Genomic DNA, 22,634 nt, shown 5'->3' with positions numbered 1-22,634 from the left:
TCTCAAACTGCTGGATTACAGGTGTGCACTTGGTTTAATTTCTTAATCTTACTCCAGTAAGGACATTTTAGGAAAGGGAACCAGACAAAACATCTTCAGTACTATTGTGGAACTCTGGAAATTCTGGGCAGTGATTATTTATAACCTGATAAACTGTCCAGAGCACTTTACTATTTAATTGGCCCATGTAGCTCTGTATTAGCCCTAGCTATTCTTGTTCTTATTTTAAATCAGGTAATGTATTTGATTTTTCCAAGTTTTATTCCAAACACCATTCAGTTTAATAATATGCACTACTAAGAAATTATCGCTTCTAACTGGTGTTACTTTCTTTGAATCCCAGGATCTTTGTCCTTCCAAATTCATCTTCTAATTTTTGTTTTGTTTTGTTTTTCCCTTTTAAAAGTGCTGCAACAGATAGTTCTTTTTACTTAAAATTTAACCTTAATCACATCTAAATAAAATGTTGCTTAGAGGAGTACTAAAGACTTTATAGTTCTAATGCAATTATGTAGAGTGTTGTTTTATGTTTTGTTTAGGGCCACATTATATCAGATATCCTTATACCCAATTATTCCTTTTCTTTTTCTTTTACTGCTATGTGCCTTATTGTAGAAAAGCCAAGATCTAGCTAGGTCTGCTTTTAACTAGCTGTGAGTCCCGGGCAAAATCAGTTCAACATTCCACTTCTGTTTCCTCACCAATGAAATGTGGCAGGACTCAATAGTCACTCTGTAGGTGACGCTAACATCCTATGAATTTGGTCATATCATCAATGGATTCACAAAAGTTTCTCTAGTAGGTTGTCTATGCTTAACATTTATTGTAACCGGTGAGAGTGTGGCAGAAAGAGAGAAAAAAAAATTGTGTAGCCAACAGAATTTTCACCTGTGTTATAAGAGAGAATCATTCCATGGTGAAATACTTAGAACACAAAGAGTGAAACTGCTTCATCGTGGATGGAGATGTTTGGTGGCAGAAACCAGATGTTTAGAGACCAGAAACCCTCAGGATGTCATCTCAGGGGACACAGTCTCACCATGTAAGGTTGCCCAAGGAAGGGCAGTTGTGTGGTCAGGCTGAGACATTTACTCTAGAACAACAGGAAAAAGAGGCAGTAAAAGAATTTAAAGAGTAGTGAATCAACAAAAGTCATGTTTAAGGAATACCAGTCCTCACTGCATTTAAAAATATTTTTTAAATTTTTTTTTATTCTAATTTGTTATATATGACAGCAGAATGCATTACAATTCATGTTACACATATAGAGCACAATTTTTCATATCTCTGTATACAAAACATATTCATACCATTCATGTCTTCATACATGTACTTAGGAGTAATGATGTCCATCTCATTAAAAATATTTTAAATGATTTGTTTCCATTTGGGATATAAAATATCTGAGCTTTGTTCATGGTTTTCCAAAACATCAAATCCAGTGTTAAACCCTATTTAGTATTCATCTGTCTCCTTAGAGCTATTTTGAAACTCACAAGATTCATCATGCCTAAGCAAGACTTCATACTTTCAAGTTCCTATTCCTTTAAAATGCTTGCCATTTTAATTTTAGTCTTAGAAGGAATTGAATGAGTGTACATTTTAGCTGATGTTACTGTATAATGATTAATAATTTTCTCTTGAGGTCTGCTGTGGTTAAGTGCAACTTCTAAAGACTGTGATGTACAACATGGGGATTAGGAGACAGGTGAGAGTCTGAGCAATGGTGAGAGCAATCAAGGGGCTACTAAAATCATTCCGGTATGTGATGATGGTGGACCCAGATGAGGCTAACAGCAGACAATATTGAGAGAGAGTGACAGGAATGGGGCTTCTCTTAGAAATTGGACGTAATCCAGCCAAAACCAGAGGGAGAAAGAAGGAAGAGTTAAAGATTATTTCTATATTTTGGGTTTGGAGACAAAGGGAAGGGTTCCAAACAAACCTATGTCAGGAGGTAAAGCTGGCTTTGAAGGTGGAGATGACAAACATTCCTGAGTATTGAGAATCTGGAGACACAGATCTAAATAGAAATAGCTGTGGAACAGTTTATTATTGTATGACTGTGAGAATCCTGAGGATATGTTAATTCTCAAGCAAGTGAATTTAAACACATGTTTAACAGAAACTTTGAAACTGTAAAATTTCAGAAGTGCTCAAGTCTTGGATTTTGCTTTTCAGTAATATTTTATTTGCAAACAGAAGTGGAATAAGATTCCTCCTAGGTTCCTTTCCCATGATCTGATTTCATTCCAATAAACCTGTTCTTGTCTGATGAGAACATAATGTAAGCCTCTGTATAAAATATTTCCTGCCATAATTCTCAGAGTGACTTTGCCTGTTTCTGACTTTTCTGCTTAAGATTCAGCTGGGTCAGAGTTTATCAGTGTGTGCTCAAACTCTGCAAATGGCTTCCCACTGCTTTCAGGATTAAGACAAAAATCTTCAGGCTGAAGGGACTGTCTTCTACAACCGATGCCTGTCTAGCTGCCCATCCTCATCTCCCAGTACTCTGTTCTAGCCCCTTATGCCAGCCACTCTTAACCTTCAGGCTTCTTATCATTTTAGGGCCTTTCCACATTCTAATTTTTCTGGCTGAAATCTTTTCCCACACTACCTATCCCAGCCTCTTGGCCTGCTTATGATGGACTCCTTCAGCCACAGATTGCATTGCACCTACTGGCTAAAGACCTGCCAGGCCTACCCGGGGTCACCTTGTATGACTTCTCACAGCCCCAAGACTTTTTTTTTTCTTGACACTTCCAACATTTGTAAGAACATGCTTCTGTGTGTGATTATTTGTTTAATGTTTCTCCAGCAAGATCTAATTTTCGCGAGGGCAGCTGTCTTGTTTGTCTTGCCACACATTCTGAGCACCTAGCATCATGTATACTTGTTGAAAGGGTGGATGACTGAAAACTGAAACCATGTGAAGGAGGTCAGACTGTCAATGTCCTTCCAATCCCCTCCTCAATAAGATAGCTCTGGACATCTTATGACACCTCTGTCCTTACCATATGCCTGATCTAAGTGCATCTCTGGATAATACAGCATTCCTTCAGATGAGAAGGGAACATTATACCAATATTCTTCATGTGGTAGGAATACTGCATCTTCATTAAAAAAATCAAACAAGTATAGTGTTAAAAAATAATGAGTTTATGTAAATCTGTTGATGCTTAGATTAGGGGTTAACCTATTTTATTTGCTTTTTATCTACTTGAATTTTTTTCCCTCCCAGATCCTATCACTTTTATTTTAGACAGGATGGCTTTTGACTTCAAAGTGTTGTAATCAAGGTAATTTTACGAAGAAAAATGTGTTTCTCTTATAAATATAAATGAGCTCTTCTCCTAACCTAGTCAAGAGAAAATTTCTTTCTCCCTTTCCTGACTTTGAACAACACATTTCCCTTCTCCCCAAAGTTGTAGTGTAAGGTAGGCTCTGCCTCTGAAGAACTGTCTTAAGGGAATGGATGTCTGATGTTCATGTAGGTGTTTCCTTTCAATACAAAGATAAACATGGAGCACACCTGCTGCTTTCAGACCCTTGAGAGTGGTCCCTTCCAAAGCATGTATACACATGAGCCCTCAGTTTTAACAGGAAACTCAAACAAACAATGCCTGGATACTCTGAAAGCAGGGTACCACCACTGATAGGAATTCTCTTGAAAAGATCAACTATTCCAAAGTTTACTTCCAGTATCTCATCACAATGGTTTGCATTATATTTTTATTTTAGTGTAATTCAAATTTATGATATTGCTCAAAGAATTATCTTTCTTTAAATGAGGTTTTCCAGAAAGAAAATTATTACAGTTTCTTTACATCTGAGCATAGAGTTAATTGCTTAAGAAATGTAATAATTTTTTATTAAACAAATACAGAAATACCAAATTGGTAATATTCTAAATTAGTCACTTTCATTCCTTTTTTTAAGAGGTATGAATTCATTCTAGTTTTATAAAATGAACTAAATTTCAGTAGGTTTGTAATAATACCAACCATTATGATATATAAATTTATAAAGTCATTAAATTTTAATGTTTGTTATTTGGGAAGAAAATTGTTATTACTTTACATGCATTGAATTCTGACTTTGTTCTTCAATATGGAACAAGCATAGATTTTTAACCTTGATACAAACTTGGTAAACTAACTTTTGTCTCAGGGGAATACATCCCTCAAAATATTTAGCCTGTCTTCATTTGTTCCAGAACAACCTTGGCAATATCTTTAAATCCCCTCATTCTGTGGAAATGGCCTGAAGAATTCTTTATTGTCAGTTTACCTTAAAGGCTTCGAGGTCGAGAGGGTGGAGCAAGAGGAGAACAAGGTCATTAGCTAGGGCTTCCCATCTATCATGCTGGGACCTTCTGGAACCTGGAGCTCTAAATAATCCTAAAAATATCAGAGGTTTTTTTCCCTTGATAGAAGCACATTTCTCATGGCCAGCTTTCTAAGTCAAGAGCTAATAATACCCTCAACCTACTTGCCTTTTGCAGATACATGGGACACAAAGTAGGGATAATTTCTGCTGAATTGAACCCATAATGAAGGAATTTATAATCAGTTCTAATGTATTTGAGACCTAAAGTATATTAGCCCTTCATCAAAGGGAATGATAAAAAGCAGCATTAATATGGGTGGATAGTAATTATTTCAGAGCTTATAATTATTCTCCAGTTAACTAGAGAGAAATGCTGATATTTTTATTCCTCTTTTAAAAAAATAAAAGGCACCGTGGTCAGATTCTGAAGTGTAAGAATGGATCACACGTTCTTTGTAAAGGCCAATACTTTGAATTATGGCTTATGTTAATGATAAAGGAACTATTTTGGAATGAAAGGAGTTTGAAGTTCATGGTCAGGAGTTCCCTTTACCTTGCTTAGTCCTGTTGTTTTACCACTGAATCTATTTATTGCCTATAGGAGATATAAAATATAGTAATTACTCTCACTCCCTTTCAAAATGACTTGAGGTCTACTTTCCTATTAACTCTAATGAGAGTTATGTGTGTGTTCCTCAGGGAGGAGAGGACCCAATCGGGTTTCAAGGTAAAATAAATCACTTCTACACTCAGGGTTTAGTGGTCTCATTTGTTTTATATTTTGATGCTTGAAGATAGCCATTTCAAACTGCTGGTATTGAAGATGCACTATTTGTTGTTTAAAAGAAACCTAAGCTGTGGTTGGAATGTTGTTAATGACTGCTATACCTGTTCAAAGGATAAATGTTTTGCCCTTGGGAAAATCATGTTGCTTAACTTACAGGGACATGTGATCCCTAAAATGTCATTATCTAATTTTCATAAGAAAATTCATGCCAACTGATTTTTATGATATTTTCTTTGTATTTAAAATGTTTTAACATCATTAAGTACTTTAACACTTTAGAATAAATGGAAAATGAGCTATAGTTGCTGATGTACCGAGGGAGCAAAGCTAAGGTGATGGGCTGTTCTGTTTGCAGCATGGCAATAGGGAGTCTGGAGATCAGGTACGATCTGTCACTGTAATTCACAAGCACGAATTAACTCCATTCAGGCGTCCTCACATGAACCAAGGTTGAGTTTCTCAATTCATAACCCTAAACCCTCTTAGATATTTATTCTGAGTGCCTTTGGGCATGAAGATAAAGGAAATCTGTTTTCTTTCTTTTTATAATCACTTTTACCAAAATCTGTTATCAATCCTCTTCTTCTCAGGGAACCTGAAAAAATCAGATGTGTAAAAAAACCTCTTGAGATTAAGAAAATCCAGCTATGCTGGAATGCATACTATGGTAACAATACCATTTCATTATAAAGGTTTACTTAGTATCAATATATGAAATTCTTTAGTTGGGCGAATTCAACTTAATTCTCCTCTAGGTTAATGATGCTTCCATATGTTTATTATGTTGAATCTGTATTTGTGTCTGTTTTTTTTCCCCCACATCAGTTAAGAGGCACCATTTCCTGAGTAGGGATGGGTATAAAAACTAAAAATAGCAAAAAGCTAGGTCAATCAACTATTTCATCCATAGAAAAATTCTTTGTCAACACCATTCCTTTCCCATGACTTCTTAACTTAAACCCACCCAGAGCCAAAGAGCAACTGAGAATTATGTTCACATGCAAAGTGGAAGATTATGTTTAACAGAAATTCTCTTATTTCTCACAGAGGTCTAAGAGCTGACAATTCTGTAAGCATGTAAAGTATGTAAAACCACTGGCTTGGTGGCTGTAGAACCTACATGATTTCTACTGGAAATCATGTAAATTGCTTTGGATAGCCTAGGTGAGGAAGAAATATACTTCCACCTGAAAAATGAAGAGTTATTTAATTGTGATTGGTTTTGCCCCCAAATATTAGTGAACTGATGATTCAGGAAAAAAAAAATTGGGGGGGGGGGGCTCAGATTTCTAGTTTCTTAAAGAGCCAAGAACTAAGAAGTTAAACAGTTTAACTGAAATTAGAATATAGATGATGGTTTTGGCTGCAATAAATATCACTGTGCTAAATTTCTATTACTTATCAAAACAAACAAACAGCAGCAACAACAAAAAGACATAATTATTCAGTAGCCTGGGAAATAGGTAGTTGCAGAAAAGTTAGAAGCTTATAATATAATCGAATACAATTGTCTATCATTAATATTTTCAAGTGTTTTAAAATTTGAAATATTTCAAACATGGTATTCTGATTCAGCAATTTTTAAATTTAAATGTCAAATTTATACTTTTAGCAGATATAGCATTGTTGTTACATGAACATGAGATAAGTTTGCTTTTTATATTTAAGTGGAGTCATATTAAAGAAATGCAGCTATCTATGAGCTTGCAAATGAATACGAATTAACAAACTATTATTTTCATCTAGGTTTTCTCAATGGAATGATTGCTCAAAGGTGTGATTATAAAAGTATATTGCTTAATTTTTTTGTGTACAGTTCCCATGTCTCTATTTGCAATGATGAAACCATGATATTACAATTAACTATTCTATGGTCCCTTCAATTATATCATCAATTTCTGTTTTTCCAATCTTTTGATCTTTGCTAGTCACTGATATTTTTCAAGGCTGTCTCTGAGCTGATGAAACATATTATATCTCTTTTTTCCCCCTTGTTTCTTGGATGGTGTTTTTATTCTTTAAGAGATGTTATAGAAGGTTTAGTTTTGAATTACAAATATAATGCAAAGTAATCTCTAAAAAAGACTTAGAAGTCTTTCTCAAAATGTTTAACAGTCCTTCCCTCAGAAGTGTGCTTAGATTTAAAGCCTGCTTCTTTACTATTTATGTTATTGAAATCATGACTTTCAGTCCTTTTCTCCTCCTTTTTCTATGACTTATTTTATGCATGACAAAATTTTCTTGCTTATTGCTATGTGGTTGGCTGTCTTTTAACTTGAGTGTCCTGTGTTCATAGTGATTGCTTTTGCATGAGAATTATGAAATGTCATACAGATTAAATGGTTGTGGAAATAAAAAGAGAATGTGGGGCTTCACTTGCTTTTTTGTGTGCTGAGTATGTCAATTATGTGACACTTAAAATTACTTTCATCTGGCCTTTGACTTCCCCTTTGGTGTGTTCTTTTATTCTAGCAAATTAGCATTGTTAAGTATAATAAAACATTTATTAAACATTCACAGTGTTTTAATATAATTATTCTTCTAAAACATGATCCTATTATAAATAACTATTCTGGGCATGAAATTGCAAGAGGGCATAATTCCATTATATGACTAAAGTGATTATGAAATATAAGCCCTGACTTTGTAACTACCTTAATAGCTAAACACCAGCTCCTATCAATGGGACCTTTTGTGATGAGATTATCCGTTGATGCATTTGTGCAGGTGACAAATGTCTTAAATCCACACCATACATTTAAATGAAAACCTATGGGGAAATATTTGTTATTGAGAAGTAATTTTAAAAAGTCACAGCTAAAATGTATGAATTTAAAGTGTATGTAACCCAAGTGTTAATGCTCTTATTTTAAAAAAGGAAAAAAAAAACCTAAAAAGAACAAATTAAAATGTTCATATCTCTATTTTCCCTAATGTTATTATATTGTCCCAAATTAAAGAATGAATTTGACCTACTTTCTTTGTTTTTGTCACCAATTTAAATTAGAAAAGACACTGAATAAATTGAGTTCTTTCAGCTAATAAAACTGTTTACTTTTTTGTTTGCACTGGGTATTTTTTTAAAGATCATTTCTGTGGTTTATGACTTATGACTTTCAAATCATAATGTATTTTTTATGCTGGATATGTTCACAAGCCAATCTTTTATAAGATATTTTGGGGAAAGGGATTTTTTTTTCTCAAACAAAATAGATAATCAACTATGATGTAACCACTTCCCCGCTCTTTTTGAAATATCCTTGAGAGTTTTAGTACTTACATTTAACTTTTTGCCCTCAGTCTTGTTTATTCTTGAATTGTCTTTTTTTTTTTTCCCTCCATTTCTCCATTCTCAATCCTAGGTCCCCTTACAAAGAAACAGACAGATGATTTAGGTGATAATGACGGTGCTGAAGATGAAGGTATTTTTTCCACCAAATCTATTTGCATGACAAGGGACTCAATCACTTTTTCCACCCCTTTCTATTTTTTTACTTCTTGTCTTTTTTTGAAAAGTTGTTTTGAATTCCAGTTTTTGATGTGTTTTGTCTTCTTGCTTGTTGTTACATATAAATATGCATTTTTAATTTTTTTCAAAAAATGAATGTTAAGTTTTACATTTTGATGCCAACCATTAAAATGTTTTAAAAAGAGGGGCTTTTTTTTATTATTTTCTTGAACTGACTTTTGATATGTTTCATCCCACGTTTTGACAAATACGTCCACATTCTTTGAACTAACAATCTTTCCCTTGTAGTCTCTCTGTGCCCATTTTGCATGTTTTCTAATCTATGTAACTATTTTAGCCAATATCAAAATGTGTTTCATTTTTTTACATTTGACATTGTTTAAAAAGAACCCTACACAAAATGAAAAGTTAAAAGCTGATTTAAAGTGTTTCTTGAGCACTATGTTTTGATTTTAGAATATTACTGCCTGTTGATTTGCTGAGATATAACATAAATAATAAAATTTTGTAGGTAAGAAAAGACAACACAACCCTTGGGTTAATTCCTAATCACTGTAGATCCCCTGAAGTCCCTTGAGCTTATAGTAATATTTTTAGTGAAGTTTATATTATTTAAAAAAGATGAAATGGATGATTGTTAATTTCAAAAGGACATACTTTGTAGATTAGCAAATAAATCAGATTACTCAGATTTTGAAAGAATTGCCAACTGTGAGCAATAAGATATTTCCTGCTTTGTTAATATCAGAATTGTTTTCTCCTTCCTACTTTCTTAAGACATACAGTTCTGATTTACGTTTTAAACCTAAGTACTCAAAAGACTGATCTGAAATTTCTCATTCTACTGTACCTGTACCTGATTTTTAGTATCTAGAAAGGCTCATTGATTCTTTTAGCTCATTTTGGTTTCACTGTTTTTTTTTTTTTCTTTTTTAAATGCTATCCTAGATATAACTGTAATAGAGGGAACTAATGTAATCCAAGATTAAAAGTAATTCCCTGAAGCCTACAACTGAAATCTCACAAAGATATTATTAATACAATAAGATACATTTTTCCAAAATAAAATAATCTGCAGCAACAAGGGGTGAACAAGTTACAAGGAATTCACCAGTGACTCACTCTTTACTAAACAATTTGCGCTCTTTTCATTTTCAATATCAATTGTTAACATATTTAACAAACCCCTTTACAGTAGGAAATTAAACTATAGAAGTGAATTATTGAAAGCTTAAAAGTGACATTTGATTATTAATATTTTATAACCTTAAGAATTATTTTGGTTATGAAATTTATGATATTTAATAAAAATTCATTTACCATGAACCCAAGCAGCAAATTAAAGATTAAACACAAAGCTGTCATTGATATTTTAAATAAATCATTATACGTGCTCAAAAGTTATCATTATGAATGCTAAATGGCTTAAATAAAGATAGTATCAAGATACAAATTGTGATTTAAAAAAATACTGTTAGAAATGTGATATATTTAAACATTCAGAACATTTTTTGACTTTGTAGAGCAAGGTTAGTGTTCTCCCTGCTCTAATGAAGACTGTTTCCACTTATAGATTTTGAATTTGTTGAGCTCTCTGAAAATCCTAAAACCTATTCATTTTTTATCTAAATAATAAAGTGAGTATAAAGCACTTCTTAGTGTGTATCTTTGCAAAGTCCATAACTTTCCAATGTAGTCAGAAAGATAATATACATCACCTCTCTATTTTAAAAATATTTTGGTTGCTGATTTAATATGACTCGTTTTTTCTTTTGGTGAAACAGCACCAAGTAATGCATTTACATGTTAAAATTAGATACCTAGGGGCAACCATAGTAAGTTAAGTTCTATAGATGTGAATCTACTTTATAGATCTATTGTGAAGCCTATCTAACATTTTTAAATTGGCCATTAAAAATAACCTAAACCCTTATTTGAATCGGCAGGTAGTATTGAAGTTATGTACTAAGCCACTCATCACAAGAGTTATCAGTAGATAAATTTTCTTAAATGTTCAAAAGTGTAGAATGTCAAAGCTGCCAGTTCTAGTTCAGTCTATTCCTCTGTGTTTTACTGAATACTTGTTTTGAAGAGAATAAAGATGAATTCTAATATTCTACAGGAACAGATATTGTGGAAAGTTCTGAGTATCTTCTATTCACTGTCTTTTAGAATCACTTTGCAGATGTGGGTAGGACTAAAAACTGAGTCTAATTTTCAGACTTAGTTGTTTCAAATGTTGAATCAATAACAGTGGACATAAAAGAATAGAAACTACTTGATAAATTATTTGCTTACTTCACCCAGAAGTCATGTTTTCTGTTCATTTATAGGAAATTCCCCCATTATTTTGCCATACCTGTGACACTTTGATAGTTTTACCTGATTTCAAGGTACAGTATCAGCCACTGCATTCTGAGACTAACCTCTTATGTCCACAACTTGCTCCTGGGTCACTAATGCTCTCAGAAGACTTCTCAGTGGACTGCTCTTACTCTAATCTCGTGAGCCAATGCCCTTTGGCTGTCTCTAAACCAAACACAATTTTATCATTTTCACGTATGGTTTATAATAACCAAAAGAGCTGTATATTTTATAGGCAATTTCCATAGTTTACAAAGAACTGAAGTGATAAAAATAGTTAAAAGCAACATCCCAGATTTCCTCCAATTCATTTAGGAATTTGGGAGACTTTAAAAGTATGTTAATCATGCTAAGAATATCTTAATATTAACATTTCAATATTCAAATGCAATTTTATATTCTATTGAGAGCTTTCTTAAACTTGCTTCATAGATTTTTGTATACTTTTAAAACTAAAAATGTACTTTGTGTTATATCCAGGTTAACAAGCACAAATTCAACCAACTGTTATTATTTTGGCAGTTCTGGATTATAATCAAATTCCATTAAAACGAGTAGAAAGCACAAAATGTTGTGAAATGTCCCTTTATATGTTGGAGAAAGATTTACCTGAGGCAATGCTTCAAAAGTTTAAAACCGTTAAATTCTCCAAACTCTAAAATATGGTTAATTAACCACTTTGTGAGTCCTTTAAGAAGAAGGAAACCAGTAAACATATTTAAGGAGTTATGTGACTAATAATTATTTACTAGAATCATTACAGGGATCTGTGATCCCAAATTCTGTTTGTCAGGCACAAATAAATTCCCACTAAACACTCTAGATCTATTGATGCTTATTAAAGTGATATAAAATTTTAATTTATGGAAAGATGAAATAGTTCCTAAGTTTAAAATCATGATATATATACTCAGATTCCAAGTTTGTTATTTTATTAATTTGAAAAATTGAAATACTTGATTGAAAATTTAGAAGAAAATAATTATTCAGGTAGTATTTTTGCAATAACATTTCACTCCTTTCAAAGCCATATGTAGTTAACAAGCTTTTTAAAAATTGCAAAAACAGAAAATGCTTGATGAACATTTATAATGTACTGAAACTAAGCTAGTGTTTGAAGACCTCTGAGAATGTTCTGATGATTTTAGTAGCAACTGTTTAGGCAAATAAGGGATCTTAAGTACAATATATAGCTCACATGTTGCACCTCATTTAAAGGAGTTACACAAGAGACATGGTCTGCAAGGATGATTTGGCTCTAATAAGTGCAATACAAATTACTTAAGTCCATTGAATATACTCCCACTGAAGAAAAATGTACCCCTGAAATTTGATTATTAAAAATATGATAAAAATATTACAAATATTAAATATTAAAAATTACTTGAAATATTATTAAAATATTAAATGTTATGCTATCTGATATATCAATTTCATTTATAAATAATCTAGTTTTTTTAAAAGAAAATAGTTATAATTTGGACTGTTTACATTTTCTATTAACATAAAAAAATCAATTATGCAAGGAAGTAAAGTCTGAGATGGATCATTCTGATAAAACACTACCAAAGAATTACAATTATTTTGTATGAGAAGCTCTTTCAGAATTCTGATGTTTCCCCAAATTTTATTAGCAATATTAAAGATTCTAATGTCTAAGACTTTTATCTGTTTTAGTAATTAATATTCCTTAAAGTATTAACTTCAAAGTTACTTCAAGCATAAAGAAGTATTTTTCAGAACCCAGCATTAGAATTTTATAGACCTTTCTAGAAAAGAACTACTCTATATAAATTATTGGGCAAGGCTGAAATCTTTGAAAAGTTTGAAAAGACAAGTTGAAAATTAAAATTAATCCAAGCTATCTGTAATCCTTTCAAGTCTAATTTTTAAGTAAAAATAAAGAGATCCTTCTTAAAATAGCTTCTAAAATCTTTTGTCATGTTTTCAATGCTTCCTAACAATGTCCACTTCATTCAGTTATTAGGTATAAAATGTGGCAGGTCTTCTCTGTATTGTTTTCCAGGTGAACTGGATGGTTCTACCAAGATTTCATTACTGTTCACAGTTGGTGCTTTGTAATTCTATGTAATTTTAATTAAAGAAGAATTCTGAAACAGCTTCCCTCTGTGCTACCTCCAAGCATACAATTAGCAGAGTACAACGTCTGCTGTGAACAGTCAGTTAATGATTTCAGTTTAATAATTTATTATTGCTTCTTCAGTGCCAACCACTGTAGAAAAATAAGAAGCTAAAACTGTATGTATAAAGTAGGCATTTAAGGTTTGTAGTTTAGCAATTTCAAAAGGATTATGTCCTTGGTGTAAATCTAATTTCTCCACAACACAAGCCCCCAATTCTTTACATAGGAATGAATACCATATTCTCTCCCAAGGATTCCTAGAGAAAATAAATCCAGGTTTTCCCTCTTAAATGTAGTTGTATCTAGAAGATGATTTTGATATCAAAATATCTTCTTTTCACTACTTAAAAACAAAATATTCTTCTCAAGTGCAACTTTGGGGAAAGGAGTGGGGAGGTGAATTTTTCCACTGGTTTTAAGTCAATTTAAAATAGTCTTTTTAAAAAATTAAGTCTCTAAGTTCTGCCATGAGACATTTCCCCAACTTGAAAATCTGGACAAATAAGTTAAGCTAAAATTCTGCTCCTAAGTGACTTTTCATTTATAGAAATCATTTTACTATTATGGTAGAAAAGTGGAAGGATTCAAATTAGTCATTATTTTTCACAAGAAATGTAAGCCAATCTCTATTAAATAATCACCAGTTCTTTCAATGAATTTGTATCATGCTAGTTCATTCTGAAAACTAGTGCCTCAAATGTAAAGTTGTAGGAGAATTTAATTTGATTAAAACTTGTTTTTTTAGAAGCAAAGGAACAAAACCATAATCTTAAATGATACCCTTAATATTTATATAAAAATAGAGATAATATACTTGATATAATTTTAATTTTGGATATTAGACCTCATGGTCTACTATGTAATAATAATGTTTTGTTTATATATATATATATATACATATATATATATATATATATATATAAATATATTCAAAATCATATTTTAATCTACATAATAAAACCGTAATATGTTAGCTTTTTCCTATAGAAATTAGTGCATGTATAATATTAATTAAAATTCTCTTACATTTCCCTTATATGGTATTCCTATAACCTTATTGAGAATTACATAATTGTGAGAAATGCATTTTAGAAAAGTAAACATTCTTGGACAAAATTCAAAGTTATAGAAATCACTTTCAGCTCACCATAAATTTTGTCACTTTACACTCAAACTTAGCTTTCTCCTATTTCAAGGTTACATGATTAAAATTGAGCACCAAAGTAGGGATAAGAAAAGTATGTTAGCTACAGAAAGAGACGAAAATTATCATTTTGTTGTTCTGTTCTCCCAAAGGTTCAGGTTAGGTGGAATGAGTGAATGGTCAGAACTTCCTAAAAAAAAAAAAAAAAAAAATCATTTAAATGGCATTCCCCCTAAATACAACAGTGACAGAAGCTCAGATGCATATGACTTCACTGCCAAAACATTTGTTTAATACTATGCAAATAATAAAATGAAACTTCTTGCAATGAATAGTATAATACTATAATAATGTCCACAAATGGAAGCATAAATGACTTAATGTAATCATAATGCATTTGATACAAAGGTCTACAGTAAATAAAAAATGAGAAAAAATGTTTATTCACAATAATAATGATACCATCATCCTTAGCTTATGGTTCATAAATTCCATATCAGTTCAGTTTTAAAAAGTAGTCCAAGAGCCATTATCATTTGGTTATTTATTTGGGTTTTACTGTCACTTCCGGAATCAATTAAAATGCATTAAAATTCATACCACTTTCAATTTGTTTAAATTTTTAATTTAGTTTATAATTTGTGAACTAAATTTCAGATAGAAAACAATTGCTCTCTTGCTCCATGGTTCTTAACATGAGCTGCTTAAGAAACACTTTTAAAAAACCAGCAATTTAAAGACCTATATTAAAATCATGTCTTCTGCCCCTAAAATAAAAAATGTACTCTCTGCTTCGTTATTTGTGTTTTTTTGAGGGTAAGAACAATTGCCAACCATTTGTTTTTCAGATATACGGGACAGTGGAGGTCCCAAGCCAGTGATGGTGTATATCCATGGTGGCTCATACATGGAAGGTACTGGAAATTTATACGATGGGAGTGTGCTGGCGAGCTATGGCAATGTGATTGTCATCACTGTCAACTATCGGCTTGGGGTACTTGGTAAGAAATTTCTTTTTTGTTTTTACATTTAATACATGAAGTATTCGATGGTTTTTGATTTATTATTGACTTATTTTGTTTTGCTTGGCTTTGTTTCACTCTTTCTATGTTTGTTGATCTTTATAAACCAATATTTTTCATAGTTCTAATGAGTTCTATAAATGTTCACAAGCTATGTGACAAAGAATAGCTATGGAAGGTTTTTAAATGTGAACCTAAAAGGTAATGAAATCATTCACATTGTTGGAGAATGTACTGCCTGGTTTGGCTTTATAGGACTGTGAAAGGTAACAATGGCAAGGCCTTAGGAAAAAAAGTTGGTCCCTGGGTGAATTTTTCCTTCTTCTACTTTTCTTTTTTACAATGCTATAAAATTGCTGGAGGTTTGTGGTGACCTTAGAATCAATTTTATATTCTCTCCTTGATTATGTGTTTGGGCTGGCTTTGAGAAATGATTGTTTGCTATTGTTGTGCAGGCTTTTTTTTTTTTTTTGGTCCCATAATAATTAGAAATGTGTTCTCAATGTTTTTGATTGGATTATTTAGAAAAACATACATTGATTTCATAAAATGACATAGTTCAGTTTAATAATGCATACTGTTCCCCAAGGAACTACAAAATAAATACAACATAAAGATCCTCAGTTTTGGAGAAAAGTATAGAGAAATATTATTTATAAAATGTCTTTCCAGTTAGTCTGAGGTAGGCATGTTATTTTATGTAATAAACTTAAAAAAAAAACTAATGTGCAAACCTTCCAATTTAATGTTATTTGCTCCAATTTTATTATAGTTTTCAGAGTAAAATTGCTATGTCATTTAGTAAACATCTATATCTATGATATTTTCATTAACAGAATTTGCTTAAAAAGCATAATTTGACCTCAAAAGTTTTTATTTTTTTAATATTAATTGTTCTCAAAAGTTATAGATATATAGATTCAAGAGGTATAATCTATCAATTTTTTGGACAAATAAAAATATATCACACTTTCTTTATTCTAAAATATTTAAAAAATATTTTGAAATACCTTCTATTTTATGATCATTTGATGTTGTATATTCCAACCATATTGAGAAAAAAAGTTTTTTCCTCTTTGGTAGAAGCTATTATTATTCTAACTTCTGTGAAATCATAATTTCACATTTATGCTAATCACAAAATATAAAATACATTAATTTTCTGTAAATCAAGTTCATATGTCTTGGGTAAAGGTGAGGTCTTAATCTTTTTCTAGTTTGCTATTTAGAAATTTAAAGAGTGATGAGTGATATCATAGATACATTGTATCAAAGTAGGCTTGAAATATTTCTGTAGCTTTGCTCAAGTATTCATGGTTCGAGTGTCTAGTTCTGCATCAATTCAGTAGTTTTATAATTTCAATAGGCAGGGATGAGTGTCTTCTCATCGATGAAAACCCTGCATATTACAAGATACAGAGGAGTTTCTAGTTTTCTTAAATATCTAAGTCTTGTTTGTTTCCTATAGAACACTTTATGTAAGGGTCTTCACTTATCTTCAGTACTTTAACTTAATTTATGATATTGTTTATGATTGAGTTATTTTCATTGGTTATTATGCTCATATATTTCTGAATGGTGCAGGTTGAAAGTCCTGAGCAGTGACCAGTTTGTGGAGGAAGAATTTAAAATTAAATACCAATAGTGGTAACAGTGTTTTCAAGGACTGGGATGTTCAGCCAGTCATATATGTATTTACTTTAAGCTCTTTGGCCACACATTATGCTGCCCTTTTCTTTCATTGGTTGTACCAACATAAAATGCAATTTGCAAAATTGAACTTTGTTGTTTTGTTGATAGAAGCTTTACTTCTTTATCCACTTACCCACCCTCCCTCCTTCCCTCCCTTCCTTCCTTCCTTCCTTCCTTCCTTCCTTCCTTCCTTCCTTCCTTCCTTCCTTCATTCTTTCCTTCCCACCCTCCCTCCTTCCTTCTTTCCTTCCTTTCCCTCCTTTCTTTCCTTTCTTCCCTCCCTATACCTTGCTATTTCTCTGACCCCCCCATTCCCCTGTTTTTCTTTCTTTTCTTCTTTTTCTGTGTTCAAAAGTGGTGAGGACTGGACAATGATCCAATTTGAGCCCTTCCTTCATGCCCGTTATCTATCTTTATGTGCCACACTGAATGGTTGGATTGCAGAACAGATGAAGAACTTGAAGAGTTCTTTGTATAATGGTAAACATTGTAAGTGTTGATAAGGGGTGATTTTCTCAGTGTTAAATACTTGTTCTGACTCTACTGAATTTTTGGTTTTACCCATATTGAATTCTTTTTTTTTTTTTCCTCCTAAACACACATAATACTCATCCAAAATTGTCCTTTATTCACCTCTCAACATGACAAAGTACAAAACTTTGTTCGTGAAACACTTTAAGGCATAACTTAAGACATTAATTCTATATGGCTTCTGGTTACTTCCAAAAATATGTGTTGGGTGTTGTGAAAGCACACGTAAGTGGATTAATTCATGAAAAAGAAATTATCAGAACATTTGTTTCAGCACCCTTTGCATGAGTAGCGCTCTAAAACAGATCAACAGCTCATTTCCCAGGACCACAGCAATGGGCATTGTAGAGTTATGAGGTTGTTTTTATGACTGTTTTTCTCTAACACTAACAAGGTAATCCAAGGTTTATTCGGCGTGGGTTCCAAAAGTATTGCTGTCTAGTTTGCACTTGGGTAAATTACACAGAAAATGAGATTTGGACCCACATTATAGAAGATCCTGAAGTGTGTTTTGATTTGGTTGTTTTGTTGTGAAGAAAACAAATTTGGGGGATCCAACCTACAAACAAACTAATTGTAAGACTATTGCTCTGAGGCAACTGGCAACATGTCAGTATGTCTAGAACAGATACTGTAATTAGTCTGGCTTTGAATTTGCCATCCTAGGGGGGAAAGACTTGCACATTTTGCTTTCTTGTTTTTCTTTACTTTTTGGTGATGAGTAGAAATATAATAATGTTTCAGAAATAAAATTCATACCACTATCTGGTGGTCAAGCCTCCAGTTTAAAGCATTTCATGTTTAAAAAGAAATTTTTGTTCATTACAAAGTAGGAAGAACAGGAAAGGAAAAAAAAAAAAAACGCTTTGATGTGAAGATCTAGTATGAGAACAGAGTCGTGTCCTCTACCTTTGATGATTTTGTTTGTAACAGTGATGTACAGTGTGACTATTGTTGTGTTATGTATGTTTTCTCCTCTTCAAAAGGTGATAAGAATTGATCATAAGATTGATAATAAAGGAAAGGCAAGGGAGGACTCTGCTCCATCCTCACTTCTCCACTTTACCCTAAGTCTTGTTTGAGTTCTGGCTGGCCGTGTTTCATACACTGAGTTTTGATTTTTTTTTTCTGCTACTTTCTATATACATTTTTTTTTTTTTGTCTTTAGCCAGTTTTGTATAAACTCTTTCCATATTTGCTTTTGTTACCATCTGGTAATCTATCATTACATAGTCCTTTAAAATGTATTTAGAATAATTGTTAGTACATACTTTTTAATATTCTACTGTATGATTAATAAAGATTATCATTTTGGTTATTTAGGAAAAAATGCTTTGATTATGTGTTCTTAAAGAGGAAAAGAATCAATATCAAATAATTTGATTATAACTCAATTATAACTATAATTTATGATTTATGATTATAAATGAGGACAGTGTTGGATTCTCCACCAGGGTCCTTTGGATCAGATCAAAATTGAAAGAGAGTATTAAATGAATCATTTACTGTTTGGATGAGATACTATGCACTAAACTTTTTTGAAAATAGAAACTACTTAAATGATAATGTATTTTTAAGTCTCAAAAAGATGAAAAAAATGCATTAAGTACTTTAGTATTAAAAAGTATTTTGAATACCTCTCTATATTTAGAATAAATTTATAAGTTATTTTAGAGTAATTTAGAAAAATTTTAACATCACTCTAAGGATCTAACTTGGGCAAACATAAGATTCTTTATCTGGTGGAAATGTAATGAGTCACTTTTGTCCTGATATGGATATTTTGGAGGCAAGTATACAATTTGTAATTCTAGCCCATGTTATTTATTATAGAAAATATGCCTTTAAATATTTCAAAGCTACTGATATATATGTGGAAGTCTTGCAAATTCTTTAAAAAAGATCTAATCAAATATTTTAATGAATAAAACAGTATCCACACTACCCACCCATTAAAAAAAAAAATGAAGCCGTATCCCATCTACTTGTATTTGACAAATTTCAGTTATTTTACTTTATAATATCATGTAAGGCTAAATCATTTAAAATAATAATCTGTTATCTTTACTGCCTATCAGTTTTAATAAACTCCTAAATTTATTTTTATTCTTTTAGACTTAATGAAATTTGTTGATTCTTGTAACTAGGTTGTAGTAATGCTACAAGTTTTATCAGACAAATGACAGAAATAACTATAACTTTGGTGTGATCTGTCACCAAATAACACTTGTTTCAGCAATTATATTTTGCATGAGAGATAAAAAGCAAGGACAACACTACCCTTATTTTTAAATAGCTTTTGATTTAATTGAAAGAGAAATAAACTATCAGTAGAATGTAGTAATTGTATTCTGATATATGTTTCTAATATGTTTATTAATTCCTTTATATTATAAAGTCACTCTGCATATAAGAAAAGCAATCAGAACAACAAAAAATGGAAAGGAAAATAGAATATACTAAATATCTTAATGGGGATGCCATGACTAAAATTCATATTTTAATCCTAACAGCCTAGGAGCAAGGTTTGTAAAATCTGTATATTGCTCATGATTTAAAAAGCAAAGCATATTATTTCCTCAAGCAGTATAACATTTTAATAATTTTTATTCTTGTTTGCATTATTTTTGTTTCTGTCTTATTATAAAATAAAAAAATCAAAACCTATAAAAAATAACAAAAACACTCAAATGTGACCTTATATTTAAGAGTAGTATACAATCAAATATTGGATTTTATATGATGATTATATCCTACAGTGTGTCCCAGTGTGATCTTGGGGCATAAAAGGAGAAGGTTTTAGCTTGTCCTTGGAGTTAATATGGGATACTGGAATTGGTAGCAGTTGAACAAGACCATAAAGAGCGGTTTATCCCTGAGACCAGAGGGAAGACTGAAGACATCCTCTCTTTAATTTATTCATACTCCTTCTATCTTGAGAAAGTGGAAGTAATTTGTGACACATGCATACACAAATAATTTAATTTCAAAAATCATATTTGAATAGTAATATATGAAAAATAGAAAACAGACCCAGAGACTTAGGCCATGAACATGTAAGGTTGGAGTTCTCAAGGACCACAGTAAAAGGGAGACTAAATTGAATATCATAATTATCAATATCATATGAAGAAACATATATAAGAATCAAAAAACAAATGTTTACCCTCACTATACAGACAAATGTATCCCATGAGTTTTATTGTTTTTACTTGGAACCAGGAACAATAAAGGGATTGTCTGGTAGTCTTCATGTTATTAGAAGATGCAAAAATGTCTTCAGTGTGTGATTATTCATAACAACACTCCGTAAAACTCACGAACATAATAATAATAAATGCTTACAATTTTCATACTGTCATTTCAGCAAATAGCTAACCAATGCAGTAGAGGTAAGATATTTGGTGATTTCACTTTTATTAAGATAAGGCCAAAGTCAATTTAGAAAAATGGACATTAATTTGGTTCATGGATTTCTTTCTAACAGTTGTCTCAACTGGGTTTTTTTTGTCAATGATTAGATGGTAATCAACTTTAGATTGAGTGTTAAAATGAGTTCCCTGAGTGTAGATACTGTTTGTATTGTGGGAATAAAAAAAAATAAAAAAGAACTTTAGATAGGTAATGATACTGTGCAAACTAAACCATCTCTTCATTATTTTTCTTCCATCTACTCCTTCCAAAATGATATTAGGAGGCTTGGAACACAGCCAACTATTTAGTTATTCTGAAAATTTAGAAATAACCTGAAAGTAAGTACATTAGTTAATGTTTATATTAGTTAAAAGAAGAAAAAAAAGTGTGTTTTACCTACATTTGTTCATTATAAATTGAGTAATCATATGCCTAGACATTTTATTAATTATTGTGATTATTATGAAAAACAAGATAGACATGGTCCCTGCTATCTTACTAGCAATTAGAGAAGGCACATAGATAACGGTTTAGTGAAAAGTCAACTCCCAGCTCCCTTTGAGATTACCAATATGAATTCTAGAGAAAAGACAAGTTCAATGAAAAAGGAGCTAGTATATTACAGAATCTTAAAAAAGGTTTCCTGGGGAGGTAACATTCGGGTTTCCATTTCTTAGACTCCACTGAGAAAATCCTTGTTGAGAATCCTCAGGACTTTGAGATTGCCAATTCCATAGCTGCTTCTCTGTTCTAATTTCTCTCAGTCTTTCTCTGTAGAAGTGATTTTCTACATCTACGCCTGAAAAAACTGCATCTTCAGGACTAACTATTCCTCAGAACACCAGCCTTTTCTGGGCTTCAGCCTCCCACTCCCAGGTGGATGGCTAATGAATATCTCAATCTTAATGTGGCTGGAACGTGCTGAATTCCTCAGGCTCCCTTATTTCATTGCCTTCCATATCTGTGTTGTAATAACAGGTTATGATAATAATTGCAACAACAGCAATAATAATAATATCCACATTCATCGGGGACTTATTATATCCCAAAACTTGTTTTAAGCAGTTTTCATGAACAACAATATTAAAATCTCACAGAAGCCATATGAGGTAAGGTTGCAACTTTCCAGATTTTATAAATGCAAAAAAAAAAAAAATAAGCAGAGAAGCTAAGTATCTTAGTCAGTCATTCAAATCAAGTAATATTAAGTGAACCTTCTCTTCAGCACAGCGCTATGTGGGTGGCATTGCCTTGCCATCTATATGGACCATCCAGCAAAACTTGATATTTTCTGATTCAGCTCTCTTCTTCATGTTCAACACATGGTCCATCAGATGTTCTTATTGAATTATTCTAACACAATCCTGGATCTGTCCTTCTTTCTATTTCCCCCTTTACCAAACTCGGCCACATCTCCCTGAACTTCCTACATTGTCTCCCTCTTTCATTTTTGCTGTCTACCTGTAATTCATTCTCCACATTGCAAAATCAGATTATCTTTTAAAAGCATGAACTACACCAGCTCACTTCTTTGCTTAACATCCTCCATTGGCTTCCCATTATTCACTTAAAATAAAATTAAACTTCCTTCCTGCCTTGTCTGGCAAAACCCAGCACGAACAAGTCCTGGCTGGGATCTCTCACTTCATCTCACATGTTTTTCTCTGTTCCAGCACAATCTTTCACTCTTCGTATGTCCCAAACTCATTCCATTTTAGGTATTTTATATGTGCTGTTCT

The 22,634-nt window shown here is 32.0% G+C and overlaps 1 protein-coding gene across 6 annotated transcripts in view; it reads left to right on the top strand.

Annotated features, from left to right (window-relative positions):
• Nlgn1 (neuroligin 1) overlaps positions 1-22,634 on the top strand; it is a 654,452-nt gene that overhangs the window by 186,571 nt on the left and 445,247 nt on the right. For 3 of the 6 annotated variants that reach the window (XM_076868037.2, XM_076868036.2, XM_076868041.2), the window contains 2 exons: positions 8,479-8,538; positions 15,085-15,237. In XM_076868037.2, the coding sequence (XP_076724152.2) occupies positions 8,479-8,538; positions 15,085-15,237 (213 nt within the window). The remainder of the gene's footprint in view (positions 1-8,478; positions 8,539-15,084; positions 15,238-22,634) is intronic. The other 3 variants (XM_076868040.2, XM_076868039.2, XM_076868038.2) reach the window with 1 other exon arrangement.

The sequence above is a fragment of the Callospermophilus lateralis genome, chromosome 10 (genome assembly GCF_048772815.1).
Source record: "Callospermophilus lateralis isolate mCalLat2 chromosome 10, mCalLat2.hap1, whole genome shotgun sequence".
Taxonomy (NCBI): Eukaryota; Metazoa; Chordata; class Mammalia; order Rodentia; family Sciuridae; genus Callospermophilus; species Callospermophilus lateralis.
The sequence above is the reverse complement of the archived record's forward strand: the minus strand, read 5'-3'. Positions and strand labels throughout refer to the sequence as shown.